This window comes from Talpa europaea (assembly GCF_964194135.1).
Source record: "Talpa europaea genome assembly, chromosome: 3".
Lineage (NCBI taxonomy): Eukaryota > Metazoa > Chordata > Mammalia > Eulipotyphla > Talpidae > Talpa > Talpa europaea.
The window spans coordinates 38,023,475-38,038,295 of record NC_140069.1 but is presented as its reverse complement, the minus strand read 5'-3'; the positions used below and the strand labels follow the sequence as shown (position 1 = coordinate 38,038,295).

The 14,821-nt window shown below is 38.0% G+C and overlaps 1 protein-coding gene across 1 annotated transcript in view; it reads left to right on the top strand.

Moving 5' to 3' along the window:
* Nucleotides 1–5,897: 5,897 nt before the first annotated feature.
* The window catches only part of ATP6V0D2 (ATPase H+ transporting V0 subunit d2), a gene marked incomplete at both ends in the record, with an annotated part of 43,660 nt that continues 34,736 nt past the window's right edge, over nucleotides 5,898–14,821 (top strand). Inside the window, one exon of the mRNA XM_084229795.1 lies at nucleotides 5,898–6,027. Coding sequence (XP_084085921.1) covers nucleotides 5,898–6,027 — 130 coding nt within the window. The remainder of the gene's footprint in view (nucleotides 6,028–14,821) is intronic.

The window sequence follows — 14,821 nt, the reverse complement described above, 5'->3', positions numbered from 1 at the left end:
ATCTTCAAGTGAGAATGAATATCTATATGTGTGATATGTTTTATAATATTTTACAATTAATATATGTTATAAATCTGAATTTTGCCAAATAATGTTCCAAGGAATACTATTTCAGTTTGTTAAAGGTATTAATTGGCCAAATAAAGGGAACCATTTGTTAGACCAATTGTTTGGAAAATGTTTTATTTTGTTTTTTAAAGATTTATTTATTTTTATACAAGAACAGGGGTACAGGCCAGATGCACTGGAGGGTGAGAGGATTCACTGGAGACAGAGCGGGGAACAGAACAGGCAGACTGAAGAAATACACTGCTGAGGGGAGCAGTGGGCGACACAGGAGAGGTCTGCAGCGCCCATGTGGGATTCTCGCTGGCCAGCTGGGATGAACCGGTGCTGCAGAGGCTGCGGACAGCTTCACAATGCTGCACCATCAGGGAGTCCCCTGGAAAATGTTGTTTTAAAGTTAAGCAGTTTTAATCACTGAGGGACTTCTCAGAGACTTTCTATGTTAATATGTTCTTTGTTCTAAATAAGATACACTATCTACTGCATTTCTCAAATGAGTTTTTTTTTTCTCAAGTTCACAAGCTTTTCCTTCCCTCTATAGGAATCCCTAAAACAATATGACTCACTGTGAATATAAAGTGTGAAAACTAGATTGTTTTCACACTTGATAATTTGCTATTTAGGAGGAACAGAAGAATATAAGAACCAGGGATGTTTTGAGGACTGGAGTAAGAGATGGAGCAGAACTCCTTCACAATCAGTGAGATGTCTTAAAAAAAAAAAAAAAAAACAACCTTTTAACATATACAAATGAAAGTCACTTGTTGAAACTTTGATGTGACTTTTTTTTCCTTTTTTAATATTTTATTTCATCTAATTCTACATCATTTTTCATTTTTGCACAATGTATGCATTTTCATTTTGGTTATATTCCACATACAATTGCACTTTTTTAATGTAAAAATGTGCAGTGAAGGTCAATCAAGTTGAAAAGAGGGTTGCTGTAATGTTATGGTGACCTCTTGTGTTCAAAACCAAAATCATCCTTTGAAAAAAATAATTCTGGCACCCTGAGCAGCAAATATTTTGGTGCTTAAGTAACTTAAGTAACCTCTCTCAATGTCCACCCAAACTGTGGTTCTCTTTCTAGAATGGTATTACAAGGACTTTCCTATTGTATAATTCTGTAATTGTTGAATTTTTGTGAAAAGTATGGATTGCTCTCATAAGCAGAAAATAAAACGAAGAGAGCAAAATATAAAACAAGGGGAAATGATGATCTTTCTCAGGTAAATATTCATTTCTCTACAAGTCAATACATAGAATTTGGATTATATCACTAATTAATGCCCTTAAGCTTTGGAAATAAACAGACATTCCACTATTTTGAACTCTTAAACCTTTGATTTATAGTTACACTTACGTAAATCTTTCATCTAAATATCACAAGTGATGGTAGATTTTTGTACTTTTCTAATCAGATTTAAACATCTAGCTATAGAACAGATTTTGTAATCAGAAACGAAATAAGATAACTGAAAAACAACGATATATTATAAAAGAAGACATGTACTATCTCTTGTCCAGGTTTAATTAATATAAAAAAATATTTTGTTAAAGTACAAAAAGTGAATCAAATCAGTAGGGCAAACAGCACATTACAAATCACTGACCAGACACATTTCATAGCCACGCAACACCTGAAATTTTTTTTAGTCTTCTGTTTGGGAAGAAGAAAATATTAAAACATCTTTAAAACTTTAAATTATCCAAAGTCAACAAAGTATAAATGATCCCACTTCTATCCTCAAACATAAGGGATCCTTCTGGCTGAAATAGTCCAGAAAGGCAATGATTCTGATGACAGTTCACAAATTCTCCTCTTTTTATAAGAGGCTAGTTAAAGCAGAAGTGCTCTCTGGCTGGGTAATGTGATAGCCGTAGCTGTTCTGAATCAATGTCAGGGGAGCAATCTTGGTTTGCCTGCAGTGTTCTTCTGCTGAATTGAGTCACGTGCTTTCTGGTTTTTCTTATTGTAATCCATTTTAATCAAATAGGGATTCTTGAAGAACTGACATGAGTATTAAGTTCATGAAGTTTTAAAACTCAATCTTTTCAGCATAGTATTTTTCTGGGATAGGAGGTTTGTTGTTCTTTGACATGTTCTAATTAGAAAACCTGAGTATGGAGGGAAAAGAAAGGGAAAGGAAATTAACTGCCCATCCATTCACAAAAGTACTGCCTCTGCTGAGAACATCTGTTTAAGAAACTTGCCGCTTGCACGGACTCACCATTGCTTCCTGTGAGGAGTGCAGGTTCTTCACACCACCTGTTGTACAGTCCACTAAACTTCAGCAATTTGCCTTTTTCTGAATAAGCATTCAGAACTGCAATATTTAACCAGAGTTCCTCAGAGAAATAGCTGATTCCAGGTCTGGGCAAAAATTACACAAAATTAGCATAGAACACCCTGTCATTACAGAAGCAAGAACATTGTCAAAGACTACCAGGATTCCTTAGCATTCCTTAGCATCAAGGAACAAACTCATTATTTGGAAAACCAGTATGTAAATCGAGTAAGTTAAGTATTTATCCAGCCTTCTTTTTTTTCCTGCCTTTCTTATATATAAACTTTAGACTCTGATAACCCATAGTAGATGATAGATGAAGAAGGAATAATAAACTAAAAAAATCATTTTTTTTTACTCCAAATGAAACAGTGACTCTCGGTGGTGATCATAAATGGCTGCTGACATTTCAAAAAGAAAAGTGAGAGGTAGATGTTATATGCCTCCTGATGAAAGTATTCAATATTTCTTTTTTTTCAATATTTCTGTGAAGTGTTCTTGAAAAAAAAATCTAACAAAGAGATTTAGTCTGTAGCATTACTGCCAATTTATTAGAATTACAGGAGTCAGAGCAACAAGCCCAATGACACCTCAGGATAAAATCAGCAAGTTAAAAACTGTGGAAAATTCTGCAGAACATGTGACCCAGCTTCTTAAACAACAACAGAAAAGAACAAATAGGAGAGAAGGTGTATCTAATAGAAAGTTAAGTGACATGCAAACCAATTGTAATGTTTTACCTTTCAAACACACCAAGTGTAAAATAAATTAAAATTATGTTGAAAAAATTTCAACACTGACTGGATACTTAATATATTTTTTTTTAGATTTATTTATTTATGCATACAAGAACTGGGATGTAAGCTGGAGGTGCAGGGGGTGAGAGGATTCACCAGAGACAGAGTGGGGAGCAGGACAGGCAGATCTACTATAATACACTGCTGAGGGGAGTAGCAGGCAAGACAGGGGAGGTCTGCTGCTCCATGTGGGAAACCTCCCTAGCCGGGGTTTGAACTCATGGTGCAGTGGCTAAGGATAGCTTCATAGTGCTGTGTTTTAACACCTTGAACCACCAGGGAGGCCCCAACACTTAATATTCAGGAATAAGTAAGTTTCATAATGCAGTTTTTTTTTTTAAATATTTTAGAATTTCTCTTCAGATTCCTTCTTTTTTTTTTTTTTTAAGATTTTATTTATTTATTTATACAAGCACTGGGTACAGTCAGAAGTGGAGGGTGAGAGAATTCACCAGAGCCAGAGCGGGGAGCAGAGCAGGCAGAAGGACTGAAGTACACTGCTGAGGGGAGCAGCGGGTGGCAGGAGAGGTCTGTGCACCATGTGGGACCCTCCTCCAGTGGCTGGGGAGCAGCTGGGGATCAAACCAGCGCTGCAGAGGCTGCGGGCAGCTTCGCAACCCAGCGCTCAACCGCTGCGCCACCGGGGAGGCCCTTCATAATGCAGTTTTGACTATACTATTTCTTTTGAAGATACTGAAATATTAATGGATAAAATAATATTTTGGGTGTACTTGGGAAAAACTCAGGGTGAAGAGGAAGGGCTGAGTCATATAGATCAGGTATTGGCAAACTGTGATTCAAGTAGCCAAATCCAGCCCATCATCTGTTTAGGTTAATAAATTTTTATTGGAACACAGTTGTGCACCTTTATTTATGTGTGGTCCATAATTTCTTTCTCTCTATGATGGTGGAGTGGGGTAATTGCAACAGAGATTGTAGAAAGCACAATGGCTAAAATACTTTCTGTCCTTATATAGGAAAATCTTGCTGGTCCCTGGAAAAGCTGAAGTGAGATTCGATAATTATTAAAGTTGAGTAATGGATGCATGGGATTAATTTGACCATTTTTTCCTGTTATTTGTGTTTGAAATGTTTCATAATAAAAAGTTGTAAAGCTTTTCTTTTCTTTTTTTTTTTTTTAGGTGTTGATAGTTTTAAGAAAGGGCTTTGACTTGGTCTTTGATTTTGTCACTGAAAATACAAAATCCTGGTCCCACGTCAAGGTTCAACCTACACAACACTTGACTTCTAAAGATACTCTCAAGTTTGTGTGTTTGATGATGGGAATGACTGTCCACCTGGGCAACCACCTCAGAGGTTAGCAAGACTATGGCGTCCCTCAGTTGGCTGCATTGATGACATTCAGAGGATTGCTCTCAGAAAGAGCCTGTATTTCTTTTGCTTCCTCACTACCATATGAAAAGTCTGCAACATCAAGAAAGAAACTTTTTATGCACAAGATATTAGACAAGCTATCTCTCCAAGGAATATCTCCATTCAATGGGAGAATGAGTTTGCCTGCACATATTTTGAGTTTATCTTTGAGTTTGAATTTGAGTTTAAGGACAGAAAATGATAAAGATAAAAAAACTTCCATTTATTGAATACCTTCAAAGTTCTGGGCACTGTGCTAAAGTAGCTTGATTCTTAGATTTTCAACAACACAAGCAAAATTTGCATTTATTCTGTCATATATTTTCTCCCCATTTGAAAACACTAAGAGGAGTGAAGTGAATTTTAACTTCAGTAAAGAATTTGACACAATATATATGAAAAAGAAATACCACTTCTGCTAAGCAGTATTCAGAATATTTGACACAATTTTTGAGCTAAGTATAAGGAAGAATAAGCATTCCTTTTTGGAGCATGAAACAGTTTAGTCCTGATTTAATTAAGTACTTACTGTATTACCAACTGCGCATGTTGAGCTGCTTCATAGCTTCTTAGAGCTTGTTCCTGATCTGTGATTAGGGTAATAATACTATCTGTCCAGATACATGACTCAGAGTATCTTGAGATTCAAGTGGGAAAAAGAATATGAAAAGTGCATGGTAAGTGGTCACATTTTGCAGAAGTGGCTCATTATCATAGAATCACAACACTGTGTATCTGCTTCCAGGATTGTTTTCTGGGCTTTGCCCCTAGTTTGAGGACTGGTAGGAGGAAGAAGAAACTACCAACTTTGTGAATGCCAAGACGATATTAACCATCTATCTACAAACAACTGCATTACAAAATTAGCTTCTCATTTTCTTCAAACTGCCAGCTCAAATCTGATCTACTTACATAAGTTAATTTAAAAAAAGATCCTCTCTTTCTTTATATTAATAGACCTCGAGCAATTTAAGACAAAAGTGATTTACATTTGGAACCTCAGAAGCTTAGATGGGGGAGGAATGTTTAGCAAACATCCAGGTGTCTCCTGCCCTCCTAGAGCAGAGCTAGGAAGTGGGGGATTGCTCAGGGAGTGTGAGGGTAGAGCTTTGACCCTCCCTCTGGTTCTCTAAGTCTCCTCCTAGTAGTGGTTTGCTTCCTGGATTTACTTAGATTTTCTAACTCATTCTCTGTTGCTGTAAAAACAAGGCTAAGCAGATTATGTTGAAAGCCACTGAAACTGGAGGAAACTAGTCATGAAAACACTATCAGCTGATAGATCATTTCCTGATTATGCCCCTTAACTGCTAGTGCTTTTTTCAAACTAGTGTGAGTCTTCAGGGGCTGACTAGGACACAGAGCTCTTTCAGTCATGCTTGAGGGTGCTGAGCTGTACTTTAACGTGGACCATGGCTACCTGGAAGGCCTGGTGCGAGGGTGCAAAGCCAGCCTCCTGACCCAGCAGGACTACATCAACCTGGTCCAATGCGAGACCCTGGAAGGTAGGTGTCACTCTTAATGTTTAAAAAAAGATGGTTTCCCCTGAAAGCATGGAGAACGAACTGTGTTTTCCTAATGTCAGAGTTCAGAGCAGCAGATTCTACTTCTTTGGGTACAAATTTCAGGGGTTTAATAGACTTGGATTAGGAAAAAATTATATCTCTATTTTCAATATACTGTAAGTAAAATTAACATTTCCTTTTATGATGAATGTGGGCAACAAATCACAGTCATTACTACTTTATCACCAAAAGAAATCAAGTATTTTTATAACCCTTTAAAGTTCTTGCAGATACCTTGAAATATTTATGCTTTCACTATTTCATAATTACACTATTGACTCTTTAATGTTAACATTTTAATAAAGAAATGTAATATTACACATTTTAAACATATCTTGATAATTGTAATATACTTAGTTTCCTTTGTAATCCTATGTGTTTTAATTCTTCATGTTTAAAAATGTTATCTGGAAAAGGACATCACCGAACTGGTTAGGGATCTATAGAAAAATAGTAATGTGTACATATATTAAATATATATATGTCTAGAGAATTTTATTCTAGCTCTAGTTTCTCAGTATCTATTGATTTAGGAGGTTTTTTGAGATTTTTCTTGAACTGAAGCTTAAGCAAGAAATCAAGAGTTGGGCATGTGGTGAGGCCAGGCTTGACTTCCAAGTGCTGACTTTGACCTTTACAGGTCCAGGGAGGTGTCCTGGGGCTCAAAGTCTGTTAGTTTCAGATTCCTCTTTCGAAAAAAAGCAATATTAATGACTTCTTTGCCCAGTTGTCTGAAGAAACATGAGAGAATATGTTAAGGACTATGTAGCACTCATCAAGTGGAAATTATCTTTTTTTAAGACCACTTTATTGAGGTATGATTGACAAAAAGCTGTACATGTTTAATGTATACCACTTAATGAATGTAGATATAGTCATAGACCCATGAAACTATTTAACAATCTATGCCATAAACCTATCCACCATCTCAAAGTTTCCTCCTGTTTTATTATTTGTGTGTGAGTGTGTGTGTGTGTGTGTGTGTGTGTGTGAGCGAGAGAGACATAACCTGAGATCTACCTTCTTAGCAAATTACTAGGCACTGAATACATACAGTATTGCTCTTTATAGTCTTTTGTTGTGCAGTAGTTCTCTGGGACATATTCAACTTTATAACCAAAACTTTGTACCCTTTGTCCCCTCCTTTGTCCCCTTCTTATATTTTTCTTTTCTTTTTTTTAAACATTCATTCATTTTATGTATACAAGAGAGCTGGGGAACAGGCTAAAGGCGCTGGGTGGGGTGTGGGTGAGAGGACCCACCAGAGACAGAGTGGGGAACAGAACAGGCAGACTGAGTGAAATACACTGCTGAGGGGAGCAGCAGGAGAGACAGGAGAGATCCGTTGCGCCATGTGGGCCTCTCCCAGGCCAGCCAGGGGATCGAACTCCTGCTGCTAGAGGCTGCAGACAGCCTCATCGGTTGCGTCTTAACCCCTTGCGCCACCAGGGAGGCCCCATAGACATTATCTTTAAATCACAATGTTTTCAAAACTGTAGGATAAGTTAAAAGTATCAGGCTTTTCTGCCCTCCCACCATTAGGATAGATGACCAAACCCTGCGGTCCTGAATGCATGCCTCATGGCGACACCTGGAATAGGGTGTGGGCATATGTAGATGGGATTCACCTGGGCTGAGACAGGGCTTTTAAGGGCAGCGTCATGGGGACGCCAGCAGAAGCCGAGAGAAGAGGAGCAGCGAAGCCGAGAAAGAAGCAGAGAAGCAGAACAGAAGCCGAGAGGGAGAGAGAAGGCCAGAGAGCCCAGATAGAGTGAGGACTTGCTGGAGGCTGGGAGGCCTGCCAGCCTCCCGGCCCCCCAGAACCCCTGCCTGCCGTGTACCTGGTAATCCCAATAAAAGCCTGCAAAGCTTTGGGCTCTGAGGGCTCCACCACTCCTCCTTTACCCCATCTGCTGGATCAGAAAACCTGCTCAGTGGCCTAGTCCTGCCCCTACAAAACCTTATCAAAGATTTCACATCTTAAATAGAGTATTTTTATTATTAAAATTTACATTCAGTCATTTTGAAATGTACTTATAAAACCTATATCTCAATAGTAAGGTGCTTCAAATATTCTAGAAAAAGCAAGAAAATAGGAAGCAAGACTCTAACGAAGAGAATTTGAAGGCAAAAAACAAAGCAAAAAGAACCTTCTGAAGGTGACTTTGCAGGCTTTTCAGGCACAGCTGAAGGGTACTGAGATCACCTGTTTTTGGTTCTGACCTGTTAAAGCCAGAGTGAAGGCAGAAGTGGAGGTAGACTCTGTCCTTTCACTAACAATGGAAATAGCTACAGAAATCTTTCAGAATATAACTAGTTCTGTTGAATACAAATAAATACAATATACCCCCAAATTCTAAATCACTTCAGCATATTAAACTTTAAGTTTGGTGACTGGAGAATGTTAATTATGTGTAGAAAATCTACAAAAATTGAGGTAGAAAAATTAACAAACACTGGGCAGAATAGCATGTCAGAGACAAGCCAATTGAATGAATTCTATTTTGTTTTCAGTCAAGCTTTCAAATGGGCTAAGGAATGTGAAATTAAACACAAACTACACAAAGGGCCTTGGAGATACAAACCAAGGTTTAACCAGCTCACTGCAGAATTCAGAAAGAAATCAAGAGCAACCATTCAGCATCATAAAAAAAGAACTCTACAAAATAAAAAGGTGAAAATATATAAAAATCAGGAATTTAAATGTTACTCCTAGGGCCTCCCTGGTGGCTCAAGGGGTTAAGACGCAATCTATGAAACTGTCCTCAGCCTCCTCAGCACAATTTTGATCCCCAGATGGCCAGGGAGCAACACACATGGCGCAGCAGACCTCTCCTGACTCTCCTGCTGCTCCCTTCAGCAGTGTATTTCAGTCGATGCACCTGTTCTGTTCCCCACTCTGTCTCTGGGGAATCCTCTTAAACCCCCACACCTCTGGTCTGTACCCCATCTCTTGTAGGCATAAATAAATCTTTAAAAAATAAATAAATGTTACTCCTAAATACTTTCTGACAACTACCCTTTTGACCATTGATTCAACAGAGGGAAGGGGAGCGGGAGCGAGAAGAGAAGGAAACTCCTCTGCCCACCTGTGCCTACGCAGGTGCCTCTTTTCACCAACACTCTCCCTCTGCAGGGCAGCTGCTTCCTGCCTGCCTGTGACCTGTCAAGGCCGCCCACCTATAACTATGCAGACCTCTGTTAGCAAACCTGTCCCTTCTGGGGAAGCTCTTCCTGCCCGCTTGTGTCTATTCAAGTGTCTCTAACTGTTTTATCCCTTTCCTAATAAACCTGTTCTTTAAATATAAAAAACAAAGGAAAAAAAAAAAGTTAAAAGAAACCCTACCTTGCCCACCATTGCTTTTTTTTTAATCATCGTATCTTGTAGTTTCTTTCTTTCCTCCCAACAACACATGTTTTTGAAGCATTTATTTCACAACTATGTTTGAATGTTTGTGTCAATTTACTGTTTAGAAACAACCAGGAATATGAAGTATGAGCCATCACATTATGGGTTATAATGGCTGCTAAGAAAACGGTATGCAAATAAGGATCTCATATCCTCAGTTAACAGTTGAGGACACTGAGGTTGAGGGTGACTGTAAATAATCTGACAGACTGTCAGCAATGGAAGCTGGAGATACCTGATTTCTTTTTCCACTAAAATGGCTCTGCTTACTGAGTATGAATTGAAGATACATGCATAGGTCCCTGTTGATGTCAACTTCATTTTGATATAGAACATAATAAGGTTTGCCTTACTTGGTTGTTTCTTTCCTAAGATGCTAAAACATAAATAACATGTGTAAAAAAAAAAGGCAATTGTTGCATCTGTAGATAGATACACTAAGAGAAACCTTATAACCTGGTTTAAGAGTTGAAGAGAAGAAATTAAGAGTAGTCATTCAGATAGAACTTAAGGATTTTGGAATTTCTGCTTAATTTTGCACAAGCTTATTAAGGATGAAGAACAGGTAATACAACACCATTATAGCACTATGTGTTGAAGCAGGAAATTTGCAAGAGAAAAGCTAACCTGAAAAGCTAACCAAGAATTAAATTTGCCTTTGTTTTAAATATAAAGTGTCCTGATATCAACACATTGTTTTAGAACCATTTACAAGGAATACACAAGGTTTTGATGAATTTGGAGGAGAGAAAATGAAGATTATCCAGAAAAACTTTGAAAGTCCTAGTATTTATAATTATGATTAATTGTGTGCATAATATGTTATTGTGGTCAGAAATATTCATCTATTCCAAGGTATGCCCGTGACTGCCCATGACTCTGAATCAGTATCTTGGACCCTCTGTGACTCAGGCCTTCCCAGGAACAGAAGTGGGAAGCTAGTTTTTGGTCTCTGCCATTGGTAATGCGGAGGCTCTATTAACATTGAAGTTTTAAAGTCTTTAAAAGTGAATTAACGATGGAACTTGAGGTGATTATGCTAAGTGAAATAAATCAGAAAGTGAGAGACAAGTATCAGATGGTTTTAGTTTATCTGTGTATTATAAATAACTCTCTCTACACACACACTCACACACACACACACACTGGCAAATCACAGCAAACGCACTTCCTTTTTTTCAGATTTATTTATTTATGCATACAAGAGCTGGGGTATAGGCCAGAGATGAGGGGGGTGAGAGGATCCACCAGAGACAGAGTGGGGAACAGTACAGGCAGACTGACCAAAGTACACTGCTGAGGGGAGCAGTGGGCGAGTCAGAAGAGGTCTGCTACACCATGTGTGTTGCTCCCTGGCTGGCCGGGGGTCGAACTCGTGCTGCAGAGGCTGTGGATTGCTTCACAGTGCAGTGCTTAACCACTTGCACCACCAGTGAGGCCCCAGCAGACTGAGGCCCCAGGCTTACAGTCTGTAAAAAATACACTGGTTACCAGAAGGAGCTGGGGGGAGGGGGAGGGGATGTGCTCAGGAGGAATAGGGTTTTCATTGGCCTGGAAGATTTGGAGGGTGAGTGGAGCAGGTGCACATATGGAGGAGTAAAACTATAACCCCAAAGTTATATAAAAATGTAAACAGTTGACAAATTAATAAAAATAAAGCCATAAAAGTGACTTTGAATAAACTCATAAAAATGACTTTTTTCTGGATAAATATTACTTTATTTTTTTAAAGCAGCTTTTAGGGTCACACAAAATTGAGGAGAAGAAACAGAAATTTACTATATAACTTTTGCTCCCACACATGCACATGCACAAACTCCCCCACTGTGTATTTCCCACAGTGGCACATTTGTTACAACCAATGAAGCTTCATTGACACATAACCCCTGGGTGGCTGTAGTGAATGTCAGGATTCGCTCTTGGTGGTGTGTGTTCTATGTGTTTGAACAATGAATCCATCACTATAGTTATAGACTTTGCACATTTGCTTTTTTCACTTAGAAAGACACACTTAATACTCTTCTATGTCTTTTCATGGCAACAATGTTATCTTCATTAGATCTTTTTTAATTACAAATAAGGCTGCTATAATTATTCTTTCCTCTTGAAAAAAAGAAAAGTGGTAAAATTAATGCTTTAGAACTCTAGAATGTAGTGTTAATGGTCTTTTTTAAAATATAAGGTGAGGTGAAAGTGTATACTGGCTGTCAGGGAGGGTGAGAGCACTCTGGATTGAGCTTTTACTTTGTAGTCTGTTCTGTAATAATTTTTGGAAAGGTATGAAGGGAGCTGATTTTCTCTCACTAGCAATTATGCCCCTTTCAAGGGACCTGAACTTCATTCTTTTCCAACTTTGTCTTTAGGTAGGAACTAATTCAACAACTATGTATTAAACACTTTCTAGCTAGACTCAAGGAAGTAAAGATAAATAAGACATAATCCCTTTCTTAAAAGGGTTCCACTTCAAAGAACAAATATATTGACTAAATAAGTACCCTTAATGAGGGCAATTGGGCAATAGCTATCAAAATTCCAAATGTATATTTCCTTGACCTTGGGACTTCATGTAGCATTGTTTCAATAGCAAAAGGTGGAAACTGGGCCTCCCTGGTGGTGCAAGGGGTTAAACACCGCATTATGAAGAAGTTCACAGCCTCTACATCACAAGTTCGATCCCCAGCCGGCCAGGGAGCTACCCCCATGGTGAAGCAGACCTCCCCGTCTCGCCCACTGCTCCCCTCAGCAGTGTATTTCAGTCAGTCTGCTTGTTCTGTTCTCCACTCTGTTTCTGGTGGGTCCTCTCACCCCCCTGTATCTCTGGCCTATACCCCAGCTCTTGCATGCATAAATAAATAAATCTTTTTAAAAAAAAAAAGGTGGAAACAAATTTGATGGCCATCTGCAGGGAACAGCTATATAAATTATGGAAGGTTTACAGCTATGAAAGGAAAGAAACAGGACATTCTCAAGAGGATTGTTAGGGAAATATAGACAAGAAATATTAAAGCATGTTGTTCTTTAATTAAAAGTTAAATATATTTAAAAATTTATTTTCTATATGATTGTTTAGATGCAAAAAACCTTGAAAATATATGAAGGAAACTAAAAATCTGTGGTTTCCTTGGGTAAAGGATGGGTATACTTGGTTGTAGTAAATGGGGAGAGAGGAAGGAGATGAGGATATGTGATTAATATAGGAGACCTTCTACCATTTACCTTTATTTATACCTGTTAAATATTTTTAAATTAAAAACACATATAGGAAGAAGACTCTTCCTTCAAAGAACTTTTTCATTGCTCCCTTATATATCATTTTTAATACCAATTATAGCACTTTTCTCACGGCCTTATATTTAAAATGCATAGGCAATGCTGTCACTTTCCTGCTCAATACTTCAATGGCTTTAATCAACCAGGATAAACTTTGCTCTTAATTTAAATGCTAGAGCACTTTGTCCCTTGTAAACATTACCTGTGAACCCTTTTGCCTTTTATAAAAGTTACTCCTTCAGTCTATAAACTCCTACTGCATCCTTGTTGGAGTAGTATTGACAAGTCTCAACCCTGCACCCTATTGTACTGGGTGGGGAGCCTAATCCTGTATAGCATCTGAGATATTTGCATAGGTAAATGCTCCTGAAACAGCACATTTATCTCTCTTATTTCTTGGTCCCCTGAATTGTCATAGTGAGGAGCTTAATTTGCAAGTGAATGAATCTATTTCTCTATGTTACTGTAAGCTTCTTAAAGGTAAAAACTGTAAGTATGTGAGATGATAGATTGTAATTAACTAGTTGGAGGGAAATCCTTTCACAAAATGTATGTATATCATTGCACCATAATGTACATGCTAACTATTTTACATTTTTGTCAAATTTACCTCAATATTGGTGAAATTGGAAAAAAGAAAAATCACCACATTTTAAAAGGCAGAAAATAGACCTTATAATTTTCTTTCCCCCTAGTTCCCCTAGCCTAAGGCTATATTTTGCTTATAGTAAGAATCTGAAAACACGTTAGATATGTCTGATGTTTGGGTTCAAGTCTGACTTATCTTTCTGGCTCTGGGTTCAGTCCTTGCTTTGTTATCTAATACTTACATGCTATCTCCCTGGCCTAGCTCCAACTTACCTGGAAGACTCTGGAATTCCTGAAATAACTTTTCCATTTTGTGACTATGATTAGTAGTGTTTAAGTTTATGAGTCCATGTAGGTGACTTTACTCTTCTTCAAGAGAACATTTGTTTTGGAAATATTCATTCTGGTGAATCAAATGAGGAGTTTCAAACCTGAGAACAGGATCTGCATTACATGGTGGAGAGCTGGATGACCACTGGCATATTGCTCCAAGGATTTAATCACAAATTAAATTTACTACTATCTAAACCTCGTTGACATGATGAAAATTGTATTAGGTGATATGGAGAATTTGATAAGCAATAAGAGTCTGTTCACTCCCTGGATAGCTCTCTAATTGAGAAATTATCATAATAAATAAATAAAAACAACTGTATGTACAAGAACTTTTTTTATACTGCTCACATAGATTGGTAGTTGTTTTTTGTTATGTTCTGTTTTTAAAGTTAGCTATGATACAATTTCCAGGACACCCACCCACCCAAAAGGTCAAAAAATGATTCTTTTTTAATTATTTTATTTTATATATTTTTTACATCATTTTTCATTTTTGCACAATGTATGCATTTTCTTCTTGGTTATAGTTCCCATACAATTCCCACCCCCCTTATTTTGACCCTAGTCCTTCCTCCCCTCCCCCCCGTAGTGTGTCTCTGGTTTATAGTTGTTTGTTGATTTTGATTTTTACTTTATTATAATTAGTCTTTTTCCTGGTCCCTTATTTAGGTTTTCTAAATTCCTGCTATGAGTGAGACCATCCGGTATTTTTCTTTTTCTTTCTGGCTTATTTCACTGAGCATGATCCCTTCCAGCTCCATCCATGTTGCTGCAAATTGCACGAGTTTGTCTTTTTTGATTGCTGAGTAATATTCCATTGTGTATATGTACCACATCTTCTTGATCCAGTCATCTATTTTTGGGCATCTGGGTTGTTTCCAAAGCTTAGCTATTGTAAATAGTGCTGCTATAAACATAGGGGTGCAGGTGCCCTTTTGAATTAATGTTTCTGTGTCCTCTGGGTAAATACATAGGAGTAGAATTTCTGGATCATATGGTTCTGATGTGATTCTTTGAGTCACTGGGTTTGGAGTGCAGGTCCTTGGGTTCACTTTGGGAAAGGTTTCCCGAGAGCTGCCATTTCAGCAGCACGCAGTGAGTTTCCCAGGCAAGTTTCTCCACGAGACAGAG